The sequence below is a fragment of the Mchenga conophoros genome, linkage group LG13, assembly GCF_057382185.1.
Source record: "Mchenga conophoros isolate Kocher_MC1m ecotype Shallow Benthic linkage group LG13, M_conophoros_male_GT1.1, whole genome shotgun sequence".
Classification (NCBI taxonomy): Eukaryota; Metazoa; Chordata; class Actinopteri; order Cichliformes; family Cichlidae; genus Mchenga; species Mchenga conophoros.
Genome location: NC_140538.1, coordinates 29267587 through 29291009, shown reverse-complemented (window position 1 = coordinate 29291009; position 23423 = coordinate 29267587). Strand labels below are relative to the sequence as shown.

The 23423-nt window shown below is 40.1% G+C and overlaps 1 protein-coding gene across 15 annotated transcripts in view; it reads right to left on the bottom strand.

The window, feature by feature from the left end:
- rims1a (regulating synaptic membrane exocytosis 1a) overlaps positions 1–23423 on the bottom strand; it is a 120287-nt gene that overhangs the window by 41981 nt on the left and 54883 nt on the right. For all 15 annotated transcript variants that reach the window (XM_085297648.1, XM_085297653.1, XM_085297657.1 and 12 more), the window contains exons 5-7: positions 13530–13801; positions 9195–9889; positions 1188–1228 (exon numbers count right to left, since the gene is read on the bottom strand). In XM_085297648.1, the coding sequence (XP_085153774.1) occupies positions 1188–1228; positions 9195–9889; positions 13530–13801 (1008 nt within the window). The remainder of the gene's footprint in view (positions 1–1187; positions 1229–9194; positions 9890–13529; positions 13802–23423) is intronic.

Here is a 23423-nt window from a genome sequence, read left to right as displayed (position 1 = left end):
ACTGATTACAGAGGTAGCTTTAAAAGACATAAGATCTGGCTTTTCAATTCAAATTTTAAGTGCACAAAAGTCTTGTTTCCTAAAAGTTGTTTCTAAGAGAAAAGTGGATACTACTCATAGAGCTAGGGTCTGAATGGTAAGCTTAACCAAGATAATTACCTCCTAGCTTCAACTCAGTACTTACTGTAAAACTGTGAGACTGAAATCAGTTTTTTATTTTCATTTTTAAAAACTTTGATTACCAATTTTCATTCTGGATTCATGTACTACACTGATAAGTGTTTAATGGACAAGGCTTGAAGGCCACTCCAAAATCCAAAACAGGAAGCATACGTTTTGCCTTATTTTTGTAACATGCTGAATTTCTGTCTATACTGTAGCTGTAAAAGATGCGAGCTCTGATAAACCAGGATTTCTTTTGGATTTTTATCTTACTGACTGGACTTCTACTGGCCACAGTACACAGACTGCATTTAGCTCTGCTCTAAGAAGCCTCGATACAGCAGGACTGACTCATTGCAGTGCAGCTATAAAGATAATGAGTGTAACTCTCCCACAGGTACAAGAAGAAATCATACTACACTTAATGTTTTAATAATTTTAGGTACCATAACAAGAGCTGTAAGCCCATATTGGACTATTTAAAACTTCATAAATTATTTATCACTCTCAGTTAGCTGCCACACAGCCCAGATCAGACAGCTGAGCTGAGTGTATTAATTCAAATAATTCAAAGTCAGTATCTGCCTTTGTAATTATAGCATCATTGTTTTGGCATGGATATGTACCATATATAACATGACCTCTCTAGACTCAGATTTTAAACCAGGGTTTTTAAGTCAATGGTCACCACCACGGTCTTTAACAACATAAACATACTATCCATGTACTTCACAACAGTAAAGTAACCATAGTCAATAACCATAAGACATCATGTGTTTTACATTAATAGATTCTTCAGAAAAATTGAAAAAACAAACTTTGTGGTAAGACAGGAGGATCAGACTGTAAAGAGACAAACACTCCATTTGGCACTATTTGGTACTCCAGTACATCCACATAAATGTTTACACACTTGGGACTTTAATTAAAATACAACAATAACACCTGAACAACTTCATGCTGATTCTCAAAACTAGCTTTAATGTATGAAAAAATATTAATCAGAAGGAAAAACACTGACTTACATGCCACACAGTGGGGTCATGTGGGTAGCATTCCCAGTCGCCTGCAAGAGAAGAGAGATCAGATCAGCTGGATAGATGTGGAAGTCGCAGAGGAAACAATGACCTCCCTTATATCTCCTTCTTCTTCTTCGCGCACGCACACACACACACACACACACACACACACACACACACACACACACACACACACACACACACACACACACACCCTGTATACACAGCACATACCAGGAGTCCTCACACACACAGCTCAGCCAAATTTGGGGGCTCTTCAGGAGGTACTTGTTTACAATGGGGAGGCTTAAGTTTATTGAAAATTCAAGCCTGGGCTGGAATTAGAAATGTATCACCACGGCAGCAGGTGGCCTAAAAAGTTTTCCACTGAGGCAGCGATGACACCAACGGATGGTTAAGCCTTTTAAAACGCTTTAAATCCATCCAAGACACTTCAGAGATTAGGTGTTATTGATCTCCTCCAGGGGTAATGCCACAATGTAAGGCCAAATACAAGCACAAGCGTGTCAATAACAGATATTTTCTCACATTATTTAGGTATCGGGCATAGGTTGAGCCAATGAAACAAATATAGATATGTGGTAATAAATTATATGTGTTAATAAATATGTTTTGATAACCACTAAATTGATTCACTTATTAAGTGATAATAATACTAACGATCAGTTTTAAAGCTGCTATACATCATAAAAGTTAATATTGTTAAAGTCTAAATCACAAAATAATTTCCAGAAAGTTCTATTGTCTTTTAACATGGAGCATTTATTGACCGTTCTGACAAAATTATAAAAATTAAATATTATTTGCACATATTTTGCACTTTTTCTACACCCAAAATTTTTTGCAATTTATTGCTTAAAAATGTATCGTGCAATTTACTTTTTTTTCTGGGGAGTCCAACCGGTCGCAGCAGATGAACCACCCTTGCGTGCACCTGGTTCTGCTGGAGGTTTCTTCCTGTTAAAGGGGAGTTTTTCCTTCCCACTGTCGCCAAAGTGCTTGCTCAGAGGGGGTCATACAATTGTTGGTCTGTCCTCTGTTGTCTTTATATGATTGTAGGTCTGTGCCTTAGAAAATGTTGCTATGATTTGGTGCTGTATAATAAAAACTGAAGTGAACTGATGTAGTCTTAAAAACTCTCAAACCCTGTATGTATCAATCATGATACACGAGACATTGAGGGTTAAATGCAAAGATATCGTTATGGAACTTGACAAAAGTGAGCTAAATAAATGCTAAAATCAAAGCCATTTAAATATTCATTCAAGTGCTTTTCAAAAGTATACAGTGCAAGAAACTGAGCACAAAAGTAAGAATAAAGTTATTAAAATGAGTAATTAATGATTAATGTTTTCTTTGTGTCTTTAAAATGTAAATTGCAGAATCACTTAAAACTGAAATGCAAAATGTTATTTCAAATTAATAAACACAGACTTTAAAGGTCATTTTTTGTAAATAAATTTATAAATCTTCCAAAACAAATCTAAGGCATCAACAGGTTTTAGAAAAATAACCGACATAGCTTTATGCCCCAAAAAATCGATATATTTTGTTGAAGAGATATCAGCTGAAATCAAACTAGGCTCAGCCATACTTTTATCTATACCACAAGTAGACGTAGCACGTCAGCGTCACCTTTGTTTACGCAGGCAAGTCAATTACATATTCAGATTTACAGTGGTAGCCTCCTAAGGCAAAACCTCTTTAAGAAAAGGACTAAAAATAAATATCAGGAAAGGCAGCTGGGTTTTTCTTATACTTTGTGGATAATAATTACAAAAGTAACTTTGAACCAAAAATCAGCGAGTGAGTAGGTTAAAAAGGAATTTTATAGCACTTTTTGTCACGGACCCAGTTCCAGGGATTCGGGGTCCGTGAGCAGTGTGGACTACTATTGTAGTTATTATTATTATTATTATTATTATCATTATTGTGGTTGTTGTTATTATGGTTGTGTCTGCTGTCCTGTTTTTCCGTGTTGGTGTACTGTCAGGTGTTTAGGGGTGTGTGCTTGTGTATGTGAGGGTGCGGTCGTGGCAGGCACTTTTAGGCCTGGTGGGTGTGGCCCTGCCAGCTGACCGGTCCCACCCAGGAATCCACACACACCTGGCGCCGATCAAGCCTCGTCAGAGGAGCTTCAAAACAGTGTGGCTGAGAGCTCCTCGACGCTGGATCGTTGAGTGACTTCCCGTCAGTCTTAAGTGTATTGTGCAAGGTTAGTGCAAGTCTACTGTTAGGTTTTGTACTCACGGCTGCCTTTGGTATACGTGTTTCCTCAGGAGGAATTGTGGCGACCAGGAGGCAGCACACGGAGAGTACACAGGGAACGGAGACAGAGCACGGAGCACAGGATAAAGGAGAAGACACGGAACGGGAGTTGGGATCGCACGGGGGGATTTATTGTTGTTCGGATTGTCACCACTGTAAATAAACACTGTTGCACTGTAGAGTCCTGCATTTTGGGTCCTCCTTTCCCCACATCCCCACGGTCTGCCAGCGAGACCGTGACACTTTTCACAGATAAAAAGCCATAAAGTGCTTCACAATAAAACACAAGAAATAAAAGCATAACATATCATAACAATTTAAAGCCACAGAATAAAACATAGTCTGTATAAACATGGGCTCAGCTGCTTTGTGATGGAGTTAATGGAGGCTATACAACATAAAGACAGTGGAAGAGAATTCCACAACCTCGGTGCCACTGCCTGAAATGCCCAATCTCCTTTTCTATTAATTAATTATTAATTTATTCCTAAGACTGTGTTTAGCTCTAGCTCGTGACGTAGACCAAAATCCAAAGCCTGTACACACGGGCTGCAGGGCAGTGCTGCACTGTGCGCAGGACCTGGACGACACTGTTATGACACAGAGTAAAACAGAGCCGAGCATTCCTAGGAGCCGGGGAAGCTATGAGGTTAATGGCTTGGGACAACTTATAGTGATATTATGTAATCTTAAAGCAAATGCTCAACCCAGTTCTTAGTTTCATAATTTGAGCGTGAACATAGTTTCATGCAGTGGGTGAGCCACATGGCTGCGAGTGTGTATTGTTTTTGTGTTTCGGCACTTTTAATGGCAACAAAGAAAGAGAAAACTCCACTACGGGCTCAGGACACGGTTTTGAACACAACTTGGAATGGGACTTTAACAACAAATAATATTTTTCACGTTTCCTAAAAGAGACAGTGTGAAATAAGCCCTTTAAAAATAAACCTTTACGATCCTAATAATAGAATATTTACAGAAACCCATCAATGTTTCATGGCCTACAAGGAGCCTTTGTGGAGGGTGAATCCACACATAAGGTTTGTCCATGAAATTAACAGGCAAATAGTTACCGTGTGTTAATTTTATGACATTTCTGGTGATTTTACTTTGACTGTGGCTAAAAATTCTTTGCTTATGCAGGAAAAGCCTTGGCCACATGGCCTAAATAAAATGTATTCTCTATAAAGAAGAACCTGCAGTTTGACCAAAACCACGGGAACCGAATTTATCCGGTCACAGCTCAACAAGACTTTGGCATTTTGTTTTTACAGTGTTCTTAAAACCAAACAAAGAGGAGCAAAAGCATTTGGAAGCTGCAAGTGTTACCATGCACAGCTAGCTAGCTTACTATCTCTAATAGAGCATTAATTGGTCCAGGATCAGTATTACAACTCAGCAATTACATTTTCTGAGCATTCAGCTAGCAGGAGTCAGCCAATTCTTTTTAACTATCACTAGCAAACCAACATGAGTAGCCTAAATTTGCCTAAAACAACAAACCTAACTTAATAACATATTTATTATGTTGCATAAATTAATAAAGAAAACACTTGCAATGCTTACCATTTATTCCAGAAGAAAGTTTTACATAACCACAGGCTTTTTTTATTGCGATGCTATAACATCACAACAACGTGATTGGTCAGTTGTAATGCTGATCATGGACAAACATTATTACGAAAATACAAGAACAACACCAACACAGGGATACAGATACACCCTCTAATAGTAAGTTATAATTACTTTTTTACATTTGTAAGGAGTAAGGATTAGAGATTGCCTTGCTTTTGAAGAGAGACCCAGATGGCCACTTGAGGACTCGAAACAATAAGTTCAGTTGGAGCAGCCTCTCTCTGTCTCTCGCTAGCAAAGTTGACCCAGACAACAAAGTAAAGCTAGTTTTCGGCTACGAGCCCGACACAGAATCCAATGTATCACTCAGAAGTCCCTTTACTACTGTTCAGAGCTGCGGACCTGTTTTATATACACGCGGAATAGTTTTCTATACGAGATCGCTGCAAAAAGTGCAGCCTTACCTAATGTCCACCCTACTGTTACTCATTTTATATTAAGATTTAAAAATCTAGTTGGTATTGGTATGGCGAGTAACCTTAATAGTAATAAATCACACAGAAATAGTACATTCATGTAGTTGTAAAAAGCATGATAATATATTAAGTAATCCAAAGTACTCAGAATACGTTACTCTAACGTATTCTGAATACATAACATGGAAATACCCTACACTGTATGAGTACCATCTATTGTTTATGACTGTTTATGTCAAGTACCAACTACTTGACAGTACTTACCCTATCACTCAAAAGTCAGTAAAAATCAAACAAGTACCAATGTTGTGCATTTATCAGTACCTGTTAAAGGTTATTAAACACAGAAAGATAAAAGAAATTCTCTTACATTTACCAATATGTAGTAATTTAAACTAATCCGTGATCATGTGGTTAAAAATTCTTTTTTTAACTTCTGGCTGCGTCGGAACTGAAGCTAATTTTAGCTCTACACTTCAGTAACTCCATTTAACTTTAACGACAAAGAGACAAAACTCCTTTTTAATTTTGTAGCCCTAAAAGGCTACTGTTTAAACAGATTACATTTTCAAAAACACAAATACGTATCTATGCTAAACAAGTTATGCTAGAACATGATTTTACTTGTTTATCTTAGCCTACATCTTACACAGGGCTAGCTAGCTCTACAGCAAAGGGGCTGTTAGTTTATTTCTGTCTGGTGCCTGGTACAAGGACACTACATGCAGACATTGAGTACATAAAGGACCTTTTCACAAGGTTCACGTTTATAACAAGACTAGTGGAACACCAGCACACAGAGTAACTATTAGTTAGCTTTTAACTGTAGCTGATAAAACCTGCCAGCATCAGTTATTTTATCTGGCAAACTCGACTATAATCAATAAGTCTGCCTTTATTTACATCTCTATAAAATCCAAGTAAAACCAATTAATCTAAAATGCAATAGATTAAATACTGCCTGACAGAATTCTCAAGTGTTTGTATCATGTTTCCCTTTCTTCCATTGAGAGTGTGAGTTGGTAGCGCATGTTTGTATGTAGGACAATACTTGCACAGATCTACTGTGCCCCGAATTTACAATGATTTACATGCCTGGATGCTCCTTAGCTGCCAGCAACCACATCTTGGCGCTGACCTGGTCTCAGTCTCGAGCTAAAAAAGGAAGCAGCGAATTGCTGCCACACCAATGTGTTTAAAACCTGGCCTGACAGCACACTCTCATCCTAAACCTCCACATGATGAATGTCACAGCGGCTGGTGTGGGTCCAGGCTGGCGCTCTACCCTTTGCTCCACAGAATGCTCCACACTTTTGTTGGTTTCCAGTGAAAATAAAATTTAATGTAGCATGAGAAGACAATCAGTGTGATTGTTGGGTTCTGTTAATTATTATTAGATGAGATGAGGAAAAGAGAGGTGAACTCTAAGAGTCACGAGTGATCTTTAAAGGCCCAAAAACCTTTTTAGAAAATCCATGCATCCTTACGTTATCACTTAGCTGAATGACATTACTTAAGCTTGCTGTTACAGTACATGTCTCAAAGGGTCAAACTGCTATCTAACTGCTATTTATGACTAGCTACTAACTACCTAAGGACCCAACTCTCATCACCAGCTACGATCCTCTGGACTAAAATTCAGGTAAGTTTGTGAGAGGAGTTTGCTCTCTACGCAAATTTCTTGATGCGTTTTGAAATGACAGAGCCCACAGGACAAGTGGCAAGAATGGGACTCCCAGGAAGTGATAGAAAAACAGCAGCTCTGAAATATGAGACTGGTCATATTTAACTCAAGCAATGCTTTTGTAGCACTGGTTACAAGCTGCTAAACAGTGAAAAATATGACTTCCTTCCAGCTGTGTATATTTATTTATGGCTTGTATTATTTTTAACACAGTCGGATACATAGCAGCCAGTCCAAATGCCTTGGAATGGTTAGTAGTGAAGTGACATAACCCAGCTTGGACATGACAAGGTTAGAGTGTAAACAGTTGTGTGTGCTCAGGCTTGGGGACATAGTTGGCTATGCAAAGCCACAGAAGGTCAAGCCTGGGATTAACTGGGGTCAAACTGCCCCCATCACAAACACACTACACGCACACACGTACATGTGTGCTCAGTGTGGGATTGTCCTCCCTCAGGGCCAAGCTGAAAACAATACAATATGACACACAGGAAAACGTTCAGATACACACACTTGTTAACGTGCATGGCAGTTTATTGGGTAGCTGCTCATTTTGACAACCCGGACTGCCGGCTACAGCCTGCTGCATGCACGGCACACAAAACATTAGAGAATGTCGCAGGACGTGCCACGTTTCTGCAGGCGCAGCCAGACCACGCCTCTCAAATGTTGCCTTTGCAAAGCTTGTTCTCAAGCCGTTTGGTGTGTAACACATGAGGTTTTAGCGCTTCACTAAGCATTATAAAAAAAACCTGATAAACGAGCAGTGCTTCTCCAAATCAGGAGGTTACATCAGAGTCGCCTCACCTGTGATCAGCGAGCACACGGTGTTAAAGAAGCGAAACGTTTGTAGCCTCGCAGACTGACACAGTGCAAGTGAGGATCACAGATGGAAACCGAACAACTGTCTGCACTTCTTAAATTCATTTCCCATAATATAGTGGTCAGATGGGAGCGTTCAAACATACACCCTGCAAGTGCAGCACCAATACAATGAAATGCATGATGTGAAATAAATTCTGTTGGTAAGGTGGGGATTTTTATGTGCCTAATGCTAAAGACCCACACAGTCTAGTGGGTGCCCTGGAGACTGGAATATAATAAAAAATAATATAACATTAACACAATGTCCTCCAGGGATCCCACTCTGGGTTGTCCATAGGGATCTAGTTTTTTTTTGTTTGTTTTTTTAAGTAATTGCTTCACATGTTACTTAGTATAGCTACAGTCCAGCAGTAAACTCTTTACAAGAGAGAAAGCACTAAATGAAGGTTTATGTTCATTCCAAATATTCTAACCGATGGTAATCCAAAATCAGTGGATGAATGTGAGCTAAGAAAGTAAAAGAATATAGGAATAAGAATAAGTTGTAATCTTTATGTGGTAGTCTTTAGAGGTCTTTATGGACTTTCCAGCTGATTTTAAATATGCAAAACATAATAATAACAGCAGGCTAAAAAAATACATGCGCTAGCTCAAAGCTTTTGTATTAAAGGAAAAAATCACCGGTCCTTAAGTTGGCAGTCCGTCAGGCTTATAATACACACTTTTATTGTGAAAGGCAATTTTTAAAAAGCTGGATTTTTTTAAATAATTGAAAATGAATGATCATCTTATTTTATTTATTTGATCTTAACTTACATCTTACTTACTAAAATGTTTTATTATTTTGCATGACTATAAATTTCCATCCTTTATATTATATTGTCTTCCTGGTTGATGATAGTTCACAGCAAAAAAACACATTAAAACAGAGATTTTGGTTTTAAAATCTAAATCAAAAATGTTGTCGCTTGAAGAACAAGGCTAATGTACCGCTCTGACTTAAGATGCCATAAACAAAGGGTAGGGTGGATCATTTCCTCATCTTCTGTCAAAATAAATATCTCGTGAATTGAATGGACGGATAAACAAACAAATGACCAGACAGATATCAATATATGCCACAGTTTCTTCATGAACAGAAGGTAATGATGGATATTCTCTCACCTCTCTCGCTGACACTTTCAATCTCGGCATCCTCACAGCTGCTGTACTCAGGCGTGGTCCCGCCCTCCTCCTCTGAACTACTGACGCTCGTTTGTCTCTTCCCTCCGGCCCCCTGCCCTCGTTTTGACTTGTAGGGCCGCGGCGGTGGCGGACGCAGAGATTCCGATTGATCAGAGCTTAGCGAATCGTTGCGCAGCATGCTCTCAGCTTTGTCCCGTTTGGTCCGTTTCACTGAGGGTCCCTGGCCCGGGGCTGAGCCAGGACCTGAATCAGGAGGTTCTCTGAGTTCAGGGGGAGGGGCTTGCTGTGAAAGAGCATGTTCATGCAGCCCACCTACCCCACCCGCTGTCCTCTGTCCAGGTCGGGCACCGTCCCCGACCTCACCTCCCCCTACGCCTGTGCCTCGACCCTGCCCGGGCACAGGATGGCCCCTGCCTCCAGGAGGGACGGGCCCTGCTTGTCGAGGGGGCGCACCGGTGTGGTCCATGTGATGGTAATCCCCCTCTTCTGTCCGTCTTACTCCAACACCTCCCACAGGATCGTGCTCCAGAGAACGTCCCTTTGTCAGGCGCCGACTTTCCCTGCGTTCCCTAGACTCCCCCCTGAGGTCCCGGTCCATGGAGACTTGGGTCTTCAGCCTGGGCTGGCCTTGCCGCCGCTCTCCCCGACCAGCTCCTCCACCCCGTCCATTCCTCCTGAGGAGGGAAAGTATACAGATGAGGGGTGATGTCAGACAAGATACTGGTTTGGTTAGAGAACTGTTCAGCAGGAAGCTTACAACGGCAACGTGTGAGTGACAATGTTACACAGGTTAATGCAAACTGAATCATCTCATTGTTTTAGCCTTCACTGCCAATAATAATTAACCTGTAAATCAGTATCTGTCACTCGGGGTGTCACAGGGCATTACATCATCACTTAACAAGTCGGCGATAGGGTGTTTTGTCACACAATCTGAAATTCCGAAGTTTTCTGTTCCCATTGAGTTAACAATAAATCATCACATGTGCGCGTAAGAAGGCTCTTCAATGAGTAGCTATATGATTCATTTGGCGGAAAGTGAGTCACAAACCGAGCATCACAGACAGCTGTGACAGCACGTGGAGGGTGGAAGACTTTGGTTAATGTATGTGGCTGCTTTTAGCTTCTGCTTATACAATGTATCCACTTAAGCCATGTGTGACAAATGCCACTGGTGTGATTTGCATCTGTTACCATTTCATTGTTAACATTAGTGTCCACTAACAGAATGTCACAAGTGAAAACTCGTTCTACTATTAAGTAGCCTCATTCTTCCATTACAATGAATGGCATAGGAAACAATGCTAAGAGGCATAATCCATCATTGTATAATGGAAGCAAATGAGGAATGTGGGAGATGGTGCTCAATAACACAAGCATTAGGACTGCTTTCTTTCTGCTGGCTGAGACAACACAAGATAAAATGGGCACTTTTTAACAATTTTACACATTTCACTTGCTCTTGAGGAGGTTTATGAAGTTCAATTATCTGGTGAATCCAGGAATTGATGGCTACCAGTACATTGTGGTTCTTTTGAAAAACGTGGCTCTTGAAGAGGAGCATCTCAAGAAAAGCAGTATTAATCAGTGAACCCCACAAATCCCAAATTATGGAACTAGCAGAGGTCAGAACTAATAGAGTAAAAAATCAAGATATCTTTGGCTCTGTCTTTTAAAAAATGTATTGTATGTATGTATTGCTAGTTCTCCAGCTATACATAAAGTGAGTGCTGAAATGCCATTAGTGCAATAAACACAAAGCAAACATTTGGACATTGAATAACCATTGGCTGGCTGTCCTTTCCACACATCTGATGTGGGATTTATGGTTGTGTGATGATGTCTGTTTGCAGACATGCGCTTATGTGCAGTGCTCTTGGAAGCCAGGGGTGTGATGGTGATGACAATATAAATAGGTCAGAGACTGACTGGTGGAGAACGGAAAAGGATCAACAGCAGAGTTCACCATGAAGAAGAAGAAAACAAATGAGAAAGTTATAAGAAATATAGAGAATGACTGTCATGGACACTTTAGATAATAAATAACATTTGGCTTCACCTCATCTATGCATTCTCCTCCACTTATCCTTATCAGGGTTGTGGGGTGGCTGGAGCCTATCCTAGCTGGCTTCACCTCATTACAAAGATTCTTTGCATAATATGACTCCCGTCTTCTCCACTCCACTCTGCCCCCTAGTGACAACTCTAAGATCTAGTTGAGGATCTGCAAAGCTCCATGAAGGAGTAATACATTATGTAACATTAACATGTCTCTGCTAAATTTCATGTAGCTATATGAACATGTTATTTTTAAATTGATTTTTTTTCAGTACAGGTATCTGATCACATGTCTTCTTAACCAAAAAGGCTGTAAATCAATTGGGTTTTATATTTTTAAAGAAAACAAAAGCACATGTTTTTGCTGTTTATTGCAATAATATGAGAAATATTCCTGGTGTTACAGGAGGATTTGAGTGGACCCACTGCTGTTCATGTAAACAATGTCAACATCTGTCTTTTTACAGTGTAGTTTTTATTGTTCTGTCAGCACCAGCTCTGGCTTGGGAGATGATGTCCCAGAAAATATTGTCAGTAAACATTGGGAAAGGATAAACACCAACAGTATATTTTTACTTGCTTTACATGTTTGTTTGTTTTTCTTTTTTTATTATTCCTCAAAACAACCTAATGCAGCGATGTTAGTGGTCATTGTCTTTGGAAGTGATATGATCTGAAAGAGAGTACCATCACTCCAGAGTAACTCCAGCGCGTGCAGCACCTTCTCATTTTTCAAATTAAGGTGGATCCCTCCATTACTGAGTCACAGTATCAGAGGGTGACAAATTAAGGGTGAATCATATGCTGTTGCCTTCACAGTACTCAGGCCTTAGATGGATTGATCACATTCTGTGTGGGAGTTTTTTGAGTATTGAGCTCTTGTCACCTCATTATGTAAATGTAGCAGCAATTTTACACATTGATCTTCATCTCTGTATCTGCATGCTACCATAAAATCCACAGGGTACCTGCACAGATATTAAATGCACATGTTGCTGCAAACAGAGGAAATGTATAAAATTGAGACCAGAGGTGCACATAGACTCATCATGGGCATGGACACTTAATGGGAATATTGGACTTTTAATTATGTTTAATTAATTGTTCTTTTTCAGGGGTAGAAAAAAATCGTACAGCATACATCCTTAATTACTTTATAAAACAAGAACTGGGTGCACATTATTATTATTATTATTATTATTATTATTATTATTATTATTATTATTATTATTATTTTCACTAATCCACAAAAGATCTAAATTATACACACAGTCTCAATTACATGATTCATGCATAAAAAATTATTGATTACAACTGGTAGTTTCTCTTTCCAGCATGACGAGTATTTGTTTTGGTATTTGGAGTATTTGGACTGACCAATACACAAATGGAAAGTGTGCTGCCACATGAACAAGTCAAATGCCTGAAAGGTTTTATGGTCAGACAAATTCAAGCAACTAACCACAATGACAAGAGGTATGTTTGGAGGAGTAAAAGCGAGCCTTTCAGAGCTAAAAAAAACTGTACCAGCAGCCAAGCATGGTGATGGTAGTGTTGTGCTCTGGGCTAGCAATAGTAGTCCACTGTAAAAGTGAATAATGAAGAAGAAGAACTACCTCCAAATTCTTCAACTTCCCCACAGATCAACAGCTGGATGGTTGAAACACAATTGGGTGTTCCAACAGGACAATGATCCCAAACACACATCACAAGTGGTTTTGTAATGGTTAAACAGGGTCATATTAAGCGTGTGGAATTCCCACCACCCCAATCTGAATGTGGACTACATTTCAAAGCTGGGTTCATCCCAGGAAACCAACCAATTTGAGTAAAAAATATCAATTCTGCCAAGATGAGTGGTCAAATATGCAGAATTAAGTCAGAAGCTTATTGATGGCTAGCAAAAGTATGTGGTTGAGGGACAACATGCATATAATTAAACCTGTAAGTCTACTTTGACCCCATGTTCATTTGAGAAAATCCAAAATAAATGCAAAGTTGTGCAGCCAATTCTTATTTTTTAAAGAGATTAAATCAATCATTTGGAAAAACAACTTGTGACCACAACAGCATTAAAAAAAAAACTTTGTCAGCAAATTACTCTCCTTTATATTTTAACATTGAACATTTCTCACTTTTTCAGTGATGTTCGTCGCACCCATGAGGTAAAAGAATAAAATATGTCTTTTGTTTGCCCATGTCTGCATATGCATTTTTCCACAGAAACACGGGTTCTACTTTATAGCTCCGCCTTACGTGTCTCGTGGTGGTTCACTGAGCGACCGAGCATCAGTGCCAGGCGCGGTCCCAGGTGCGCTCAGTCGGTTGGGGTCGTAGATTGCAGTGGTGGACCCCGGTGGTGCTTGGGAGCGAGATCTGAGCTTCTTATCCCCGGGAGCTTGGCACACTGATGGCTCGCTGACGGCTGAACCGAGGCCAGCGGGCTTCCCGGGGGGCCCGGTGAACCACTCCCCTGGCTTGGTCAGAATCTCCTGCTGCTTTCGGCAGTTATTGCACACCCAGATCACCTAAGATAGAAGGAGCACGGGTGGGGATTACAATAACAGCCATACGACACATGCATCTTTATCAGCTAATCTGCCAACAAGCTGTCATCACAGAGGTTCTGCACAAACAGATCAGATAATATATGACATATACTTGCATAACACGACAGTGAAGTAGTGATGAGGAGCTGAACGCTTTTCACATTAGTATCACAATAAGGTGTCGAAGAGAAAGGAAATATTCTTTACTGCAGTTAGTAGAAATCATCTCAGCCAAGTATTTTGCCAAGCACTAATCTGAGGCACGGCTGTGACTGTCAAACAGGAAATGGAACAATGCACTTCCTAAAGAGCTGCTCTGCTGCCCAGAAAAAGGTTTTTATGGAAGCTTTTTAAGATCAACATCAAGGCAGTTATAGCAGGGAGCAGCTTTGCTTCCACTGTGGGCCGCTCTTGGCCTCCAAATGAGGAACACAAAGCCAACTGGATAATGAAAGGACACTCAAGTCGCTGCCAAACTGATATCTCCCGTCTTCTTTCCTTCTATTTGTCCCATCACACATATGCACACTGACTATACATTGGCTGTGCTGATGCACTACGGCAAAGAGTGAGTCCAAACGCAGACACGTGACACACGCATCAGACCCACACAGCTGAGTGAATTGCATAACCACTTCGGGATGTAGTGATTACTTGATGTTAACCCTTTTTGACAGTGACAGCTAATTCAGTTTCAAGCGACCAACAGACTTTGTACCACGTACAGTATGTGGCACACTCAGACTTGGCTCCAAACAAAGCATCAAAGAAGCCTTTGACGCCAGTTTCCACTACTCAGCTGCTGTTAGATACTGCATTCATTCTATGAACAGACTGTAATCACTACGTTAAAGAAATGGCATCAAGTATAAGATGACACTTTTCCCCTCTCCGGTCCTCTTGTGCTGTGCAGCTAATGCCTTAAACCTGCATTTCTTTCTAATGGCCATCAGGCGGCGACTCTGGTTTCAAAAAGAAGCATGACTAGAAGCTTTCAGCTACCTTGGACTGTAACCTCAGTAAACACCTTATGGTCTTGCTCTAGTTTAAAGTCTTGTTGAGGACAACATAATGTTCATTTTGTGCACCGAGATCCCATTAAAGCTGAAAAGCTTTAGGACAGGCCTACTGAGGCCTACTGAGTGACTGACTAGTCACTTCTATAGACTGTATATTAAAGATGGATGCAACCCACCACCATGCTAGCGTTTCCTATTTATCATGTTTTTGACTATATATGCTGGGTTTATAGTTGTTTTTTAAATTGTCTTTAATGATCATTTCTTCTGTGTAGCTATTTTATATGTTTATATGTTTTTCTGCATTTGTTGTGGACAGCAAAGAAAAAAGATCTGACAGGGCAACATGTTTTCCACTGTGCATATAGCAAAAAACTTGAAAACCTATTCAGTGTCTGTTCTGGACTTGGCCTTTCTGTTGCTCTCCCCAACTTCAGCTTTCCATGTATCCACTATCTTCAACCGTCTTCTTTTGACTATATTTCTAAGACTTCAAAGAATCTAAACTTCAGACCAGGATAATCAATATTTAGCTATTGATCCAAAGAAGCTAGATGAGGGATTGTGAAGATGAGTCAACCTATGGTGTTGAAGTATTCAATTCAGTTCTATTTTGTTCTGTGTTTACTATACCAACACGCCAGCAGTCTTCACTCATAACACTTTGGAGGTATTTCATACCTGCTACTGTAGCTTTTCTTTCTACATCTGCAGAGCTTGCAAAGCTTGCAGTCGTTTTTTGTGGTCAAGTGAAAAGCTCAGGAGTACACAATTCTTTTTCATGCTGGCTTCTCTTTCATTTTGGTCTAATACTTAGATTTAGATTTTGCGTTATTATGGTAACATAAGGTGTCATCAGTGACTCTTGTCAGCTCCACTCCACGAGCTCAGATGAGGAGGTGTTCACACAGTGAGAACAGGGAAAGCACCCTGTCTGTAAATGACAGCAGTAAACAGTAAAGTCTCTCACACTAAGACCTTTTCAAATAAATTAGGTGAAAAAGATTAACACTTGATTTATTTCGATCCAGTTGGCATTGATTATTTTATAAATGAATACCAGAGCGATACACATTTATACCTGGACATATTCATTTTACCTTAGAAAGTTGCAAAAACAGTATAACAGTGTAACTAAAGCCTGATGTTGCTTAACACATAATTACTTAACAGTGCTATAGGACTGACACTTGGTATCTGCATGGTATTTTGGTATCAGCATCAAAATTGGAAAAAGTTTTTGTACATTTTTGTACATCTGACTCATCACCCTATTGATACCAAGTGTCAGTAGGGTAGCTGTGGCTGTAGCTCAGGTGGTAGAGGAGGTCATCTACTGATCGGAAGGTTGGTGGTTCGATTCCTGGCTTCCCCTAGTCTGCATGCCAAATATCCTTGGGCAAGATACTAACCCGAAATTGCTCTCCGATGCATCCATCGGAGTATGAATGTGTGTGAATGTCAGTTAGAAAGCACCTAGGAAAAATTTGCTTGTGCGAATGGGTGTGAATGGGTGAATGCACAAGTTGTGTAAAGCGCTTTGAGTGCTCTGAAGAGTAGAAAAGCGCTATATAAGAACCAGTCCATTTAGTCACCTTTCTTGCTTTCACTGCTAAATGTGGAGAGATCAGAATTTTCTGAATACTTTTTCTATCATTTCTTTTTTCTTAAAAAATAAAATGAAAAAGAAGCAAGCTGAGAAAAGGCAAATGTAATATCTTTGGAGCTTCAGCTTTAGCCTAAATAGATTTGTCAAAAATTGAGCACAGCACCAGCTGGTAACATCCATCCACCCATTCATTTTCTTAACTGCTTATCCAGTTAAGAGCTGCGGGTGGGGTGGGCTGGAGCTTATCCCAGCTGTCACTGGACAGGTCGCCAGGGCATCACAGCAGCTTGTTACAGTAAACTTTACTCAAAAGATCACTAACAAAACTAACAGAGGGCTCTGTTCTTCTGCTGTGCTACATGGCGGCTGCTCTTAAAAACAACAGTTTCTCTGTGCACATTCTCCACCACCATCAGCTCATATTGATAAGAGGTGTGGGCTACAGCCCAGAATAGAAAGGCAGAGAGAAGCAAGGACGGCTCGCAGTGTGAATGTAGCCTTACTCAAAGTGATATGAGAGCCAGAATGAGGAAGAAGGAGATGACAGAGGAAGTGAGGCTGGGCGGGAAATAAAGAGACAGTGAGTGGATGGAGGAGGAGGAGGGTGAGTGGAGGTTAGAGCCGGTCCCACTCCTCCAGCCACCAGGGTTCTCATTACTCCTGAGCACTCCCCAATGACTCTTTAAAGAGAGCTAAAATAAAACACTCTGGCATCACCCCGCTTTCCCAACTCTTCTTCTTACCATCTCTCGCTCCTCTTCCTCCTCCCTCCCTCCCGCTCCCTTACCCCACCACTTTCCCTTCCATTCCTCCCTCCTCCAGATTGCTTTTGATTAAAGCTACAAAAGCCGAGGAGAAAACAGCTTTACACCAACGCAGCTATATTTATCCTGCCAAACACCCCAGCACCACCGGGGAGAGAGGGAGACTGTGTGCGCACACAAACACACACATATACACAGAGCAAAGAAAGCAAAACACAGCCTCATGTGGGACATTATAGCTTCGGTGAAAACATTCACCAATCTGTGATTTTTCTGCAGCCAGACCGCCAAGGTGGATGGCTGCCAGATCAACACTGCAATGCTAGCCTATTCGTCCGTACATTGACAGGTGGGCCGACATGCCTCGCAGTCACACAGGGAAGTTCAGTGCTTTCCTAACAAATATTACTGGAACATCTTTATTTAATTTCTTCACTTGGTCAAAAAATCTTTTGATGTTAAAAAGGTGAAAAGAGAAATTTAATTTCAATCTTCAAAAATTTGTGAAAAAAACCCACAAAACACTTGAGTCACATTTGCCAGCAAAGCTATCATTTATGCTAATGTTAGAGATGGCACGATACCACTTTTTTATGTCCGATACCGATACCGATATCATAAATTTGGATATCTGCCGATACCGATATGAATCCGATATAGTGTTTTTTAATCAACAAAACTGTTTTTTAAAATATCTTGCTGCATTTTGCAAGTCTGCAAGTTCATACTCAAGTTTAAAACAACAACTACACTAAAGCTATTCTGTTATACCTGTATGCAAAAAAAAATATTTCATAGTTCAGCAATACTGATCAATCTAATAAACTTAAACCTACACCATCCTCCCTATTCTGGTATTTTAAAGAGTACTTAGCGTAAATATTAAGCAACCTAACTAATAGGGTTTCAACTCCCAGCAACAACAAAAATAAATAAATAAAAAATAGGGAACCACCCCTCACACTCCACCTCATGATGCTTAATCGACGTAATCAACCTTAATTTGATGCAGTGTGAAAAAAAATGCACAGAAATCAATTATTTTTCAAGAAATATTAAATAGATTCAACATCTTTCTTCAACAAAATTGCAGACTGCACAGATGGTACCTTCCCAAAGGAAAAAGTACTATAGCTTACTAGGGTATATATATTAGACTTAATAGTCACTATGTACAGTAATTGACTTCTATTCATTTTACATCAAATTAAAACTTTGGGTGTCAGATAATTATTTATTAAAAGCTAGACATTTTAAATGAGAATAAGAAAGAAAAGTATGTTTTTGTGCCCCCTTTTCCCAGTTAATGCCCTATCAGCCCCCCTGGCTAAACTTTGCTAGATCCGCCCCTGCACAGTTACCAGCCGTCAGCTACGTAGAAAAAGATCCTGGTGTAGAAATTAATATTAAATAAATTCTAACAACAGCTTATCAAGCTTAAACGTGCTGCTGTTGTTCAGCCGCTGGTTTGCTCTTTCTGGCGCAAAGTGGACCAAAAACAAACGAGAGACAGACTCGCGACAGAAAAGCCGATCAGCTGATCATTAGCAGTTTCACGATTGAAGTAGCAGCAGGAGAGCGAGAGGCAGTCGCTTGTTAAGCTTAACGCAGGAATGCTTTACAAACATTCAGAGATGGACTTACACACTTGCTTTACTTCTCTCGGGGATAACTTTGTCGGAGATGAAATGCCAGGTTGCTAGCGAAGCTCCACATGCTATCCAGACCACCGACAGGTCCTGCATGCCACAGCTGCTCTATCACGTGATGCATACGTTCTGAGGTGAGTTACGGCGTGTTGCAAGTTTTGTGAGGTGCTTTCGTGATATTTAATGGATCGGATTACATTTTTTATTTTTCTCCGATATCCGATCCAGTAATTTAGGTCAGTATCGGACCGATACCGATACGTAATATCGGATCGGTCCATCTCTAGCTAATGTGCTAACATCTCTTTAAATGGGACCAATTAAACTTTTACTTATTATCTGGAATGTAATGTTGTACTTCTAAAATCAGACATAAGTGATTCTAAGAAACACAGTGTCTGCTTGGCCTCCAATAACACAGTGAGAACATTAGACTCCCCTTTGACCAGGATCTGTCCTTCAGCGTCCACATTAACAAATGTTTCTGATGTCTTTTTTCTTCTGCACAGTATTGCTAAACATCCTGTCCCAGAATGATGCAGCAGGAAAACAAATGTGAGCATTTGTTATTTCTAAACCACACTTTTGCAATTCCTTTTTATCAAGTTGCTCTAAAAGCTCCTAGATAATCCTTTAGCAAGGATGTCAAACTTATTTTTCATTGTTGGCCACATTGAGACCACTTTACTTTTTGTTTATCTGCGGTCCCATTGTAAAAAAAACTGAAATTTCTATAGTAGGTAGTAAAAAAAAAAAAAAACTATCAGCAGGCCTACTTGTGGTTCCTAAAAGTAGAATGGGATGCAAAGCTTCCAGCTTTCAGCTCCTCCTCTGTGGAGACAGCCACCCACGCTTCTTTTAAGGCTTAAAATTTTCCTTTCTGATAAATCTTAGAATTAGGAGTGGATCAGACCAAACCATCCTTTAGTTATTCTGCTATAGGTTATGTGCAAACCCAAGTTTTGTTTCCTCTGTCATAGACTACAAATTTTAAAAACAACTTGCCTTTTAATTGGGAAATTGTTTTTGAAGCAAAAACGCTGTTGAGATATTTCTCTCATCAGCTGTGTTTGGTGCTGAAGATGACACTGACACATTTTGCAAATTACCTTTGCTGATTTAGTCATTCACAGGGTGTGCTTTATACTTACAATACACAATTCACAGAGAAACTTTTTTTTACACTTTAGAAAGTATGCAAAGAAAGCTTGATCAGAACAACACCATTAATACCTTTTGACTTGCTTCCCATGAAAATAAATAATATGGACAAGATGTGGACAATTGTCATTTTAGTCACATGACACAAAACTATGGAAGAGTGAGGCAAGGAAGAGAGAGGAAAGTAGAACAGAAAGTAGAACACTGGTGAAAATCAATTTCCGAATCCCGGTTTCATGTTCCAACTTTAAGTTTAACACAGACTTCTAAATGAGCATTATTCAAGATGAACGTAAAGGCCTTTAGACAAAAAGGATAATGCAACATTTAACAACATTCTGACAGAGACGCCTGCCGCATATTTTGCTGTGAATGCAGATTACATTTGTCTTGATTTTACAGTGTTTCATTTGATACAACAGGCTCCAACACCACCAACTACAGCTGATGACAGGGTGCAAGGTAGAGGGCTATTGTAATGAGGACCTGCAGCCACGAACAAAAACAAGCAGTTGTGGTCAGAGTCCATCTATGGGGTGAGACATGTTTGTGATACGTTACCTGGCACGAAGTACTTCAAAAAACAGTATTGTTCAGTGTATGTGTTCCACTTTTCAAGTCCTTTTGAAGTCCTCCCCCACCTACTACCGTGAACAGAATCCAAATCTGTGGGAAACCTCCAAAGATACATAAAAGGTACCACAACTGATCACTTGAACAATTTTAGACTCTTTCTCTGAGCGATCCCTTTTTTAAATACAGCCAAATTGTCAGCTCAGATGCTGCTTTTAACATATACCAACAGTTAAAAACATTTCAGCGGCGCAGCCTCTTGGTAAAAGCTTGCATGTGTTAGTGGCAATTTTAGGTGTAGTGCATGAAACAACAACATAACGCATTACTGTTGTCACTTGAGTAATCACGTCACAGTTTCAGTTTTGTTGTAGCTAGTGTTACGAAAGTTCTTAAATGGTCTGCATGACTGGCAGATAGGAAAAAAAAACCATCACACATGCCGTTTTCTTCCTACTTATATATTTTAGGTGATTACAGTTTGTGTGCAGGGAAGAAGAAACTTGTGACATACTCTGCAGTTTTTTAAGGGTGTGGAGATATGGACACTTAAATTTTGTCTGCACTAAACCATAAGAGTGTGATGGTGAAGTGCAAACTGCATCAAGGACAGGAACAACTGCATAATACTGCTAACAAAACATCAGGCGGATCTACATGTGGCCCCCTAAAATAATCTCTTGCCACCCCCAGTGCCACCCTAGTGTTGCATATGACAATGCTTATTTAAAAAAAGCTACCATTAAGCTAGCATTAACACTTTGAGACTAGTTAGACGTAACACATAATTTGTAGATTACAGTAGCTGCACCGCATATTCCCAACAGCCTAGTACCACTTGGTAGGCTCAGTGGTTACAGGAAGGTATCTTGACTTGCATCTCCTTGGCCTGAATCCCTTGATATGTATCTTCTAGGCCAGTACCGCATTGTTACATATCTTCTTGCTCTGTATCTTCTTCGGCAGCAGCAGCAGCAGCAGTATGCCTGTATCCTAAATAAACAAGCTCCCTAGATGCATTATATCCTCTCCAAGGTTTTGACGCAGTAGCTCTGCGGACTCTGAGCTCTGTTGGGGTGACAGACCTGGTCCTTGGGAGTCTGATGGTGCAGCGACACTGACACTTCTTGAAATGGAAGCGAAGCACTTGATGGTGGAAGCAGTTCCAAAGGGAAGGGGGGAGGAGCAGAAAGCCACCAGGCATCATCCTCTGACATCACAGCACCCTGTTTCTCTAGAGTCAAACTACGCAAACAGAAAGACAAGGTTTGAATGGCTGGACTCAAACTAGCTGTGTACGGCTACTTCCATATCTCCTGAATTATTAGCCTCCCCAGAACCTGGACCTCAACATTAAAGAAGCACTGTGGGATCATTTTGACAGAACAAAAGGCAGCAAACGTCCAAATACGTGCTTTTGCTATCCTCCAAGCAACCTGGAAACTATTCCTGAAGACCACTTAAAGAAAATACAAGAACACTATTCAAGCTGTGTTAAAGAATAAAGGCAGCCATAGCAAATATTGACTTTCAAGCTCAAATTATACCAAACTATACAAACTCAGTTTCTGTCATATATACTGTACTTTACTGTAGATCTTTTGTAGCTTTTGTATTTGTTTTTTGTCCTGTAGATTTGACTGAGCTACAAAAGAGACTAGGGCTGCCACAAACGATTATTTTGATAGTCGACTAGTCACCGATTATTTTTGCGATTAGTCGACTAATCAGATCATCATCCATTGGACGTACAGCGTACAGCTTATTGCACCAGCAGCATCTGGTCTTATATAACTATCATTAGCTTACAGCTTGAAGTGTTTGTGCTAACTAAAAATAAAGACAAGATGGTAGTTTATTAATTTTTAATGAAATTTGCAGATTGTTTCGGTGAAGTTTAATAAACTCCTTGCTTTCTAAAATATAACAGGACACCGGAGTATATTCTCCAGCGTCTCACACTTCTGATAATCAGCTGTCTGCTTGACAGTTTTAGCTGTGCAAAAACTATAACTTTAATCTCAGCCAAACCGATTTACTCAGGAACAAATAAAATACTAAAGAAAGCCAAACAATAACATTTTTAAGTTATCTAAGTGACTTATATATATGTTTAACCTGACTAGCGAAAGACGGCGGTGGGTTTGAAAACGATTTGCCGGGAGTCCGGTGTTCTCACAGCTTTAATTAGCCTAGCCCCCGCCTAGCTAACGAGCTAGTGGGTAACAGACGTCTCCGAAAACGTCGGAGCGCTTTTGAAAATATGCGGTGTCTTGATAAACTGAGCAGATATTTGAGGTTTACACAGCTACATTCTCGCCTGAAAATATGTTAAACGTTTATTTTGTGACCCAGAAAGAATAATAAGAGTAAAGTTAAAACTACTAGCTGCCACCATTGTTGACAACTGCGCTGGGCTGCGCTATGAATTCTGGGACACAGCTTCTTCTTCTTCGGGGTTTAACGGCAGCTGGCATCCTTGTACATGCAGTGCTGCCATCTTCTGTTTCAGTCCGTTATTACACTCTTAAATCCTACTACTCATTCCTGCGTCCTTTGTGATCTTACAAAGCTTCAAACGATGCGTCGACTATTAAATTAGTCGTCCACGATTTTAATAGTCGACATAATCGTGACTAGTCGACTAATCGTGGCAGCCCTAAAAGAGACCCCTCAACCCAAAAAATAGCTTCTCTTCTTCATTCACATTTTTTTTCTCTAATAAGACCTTATATATCATGAAGAGTGGCAAACACAACTCACTTTATAAAGCTTTACAGATCAAATACTTCTGGTTACTCTAACATTTAGCTGTTTAATATATAG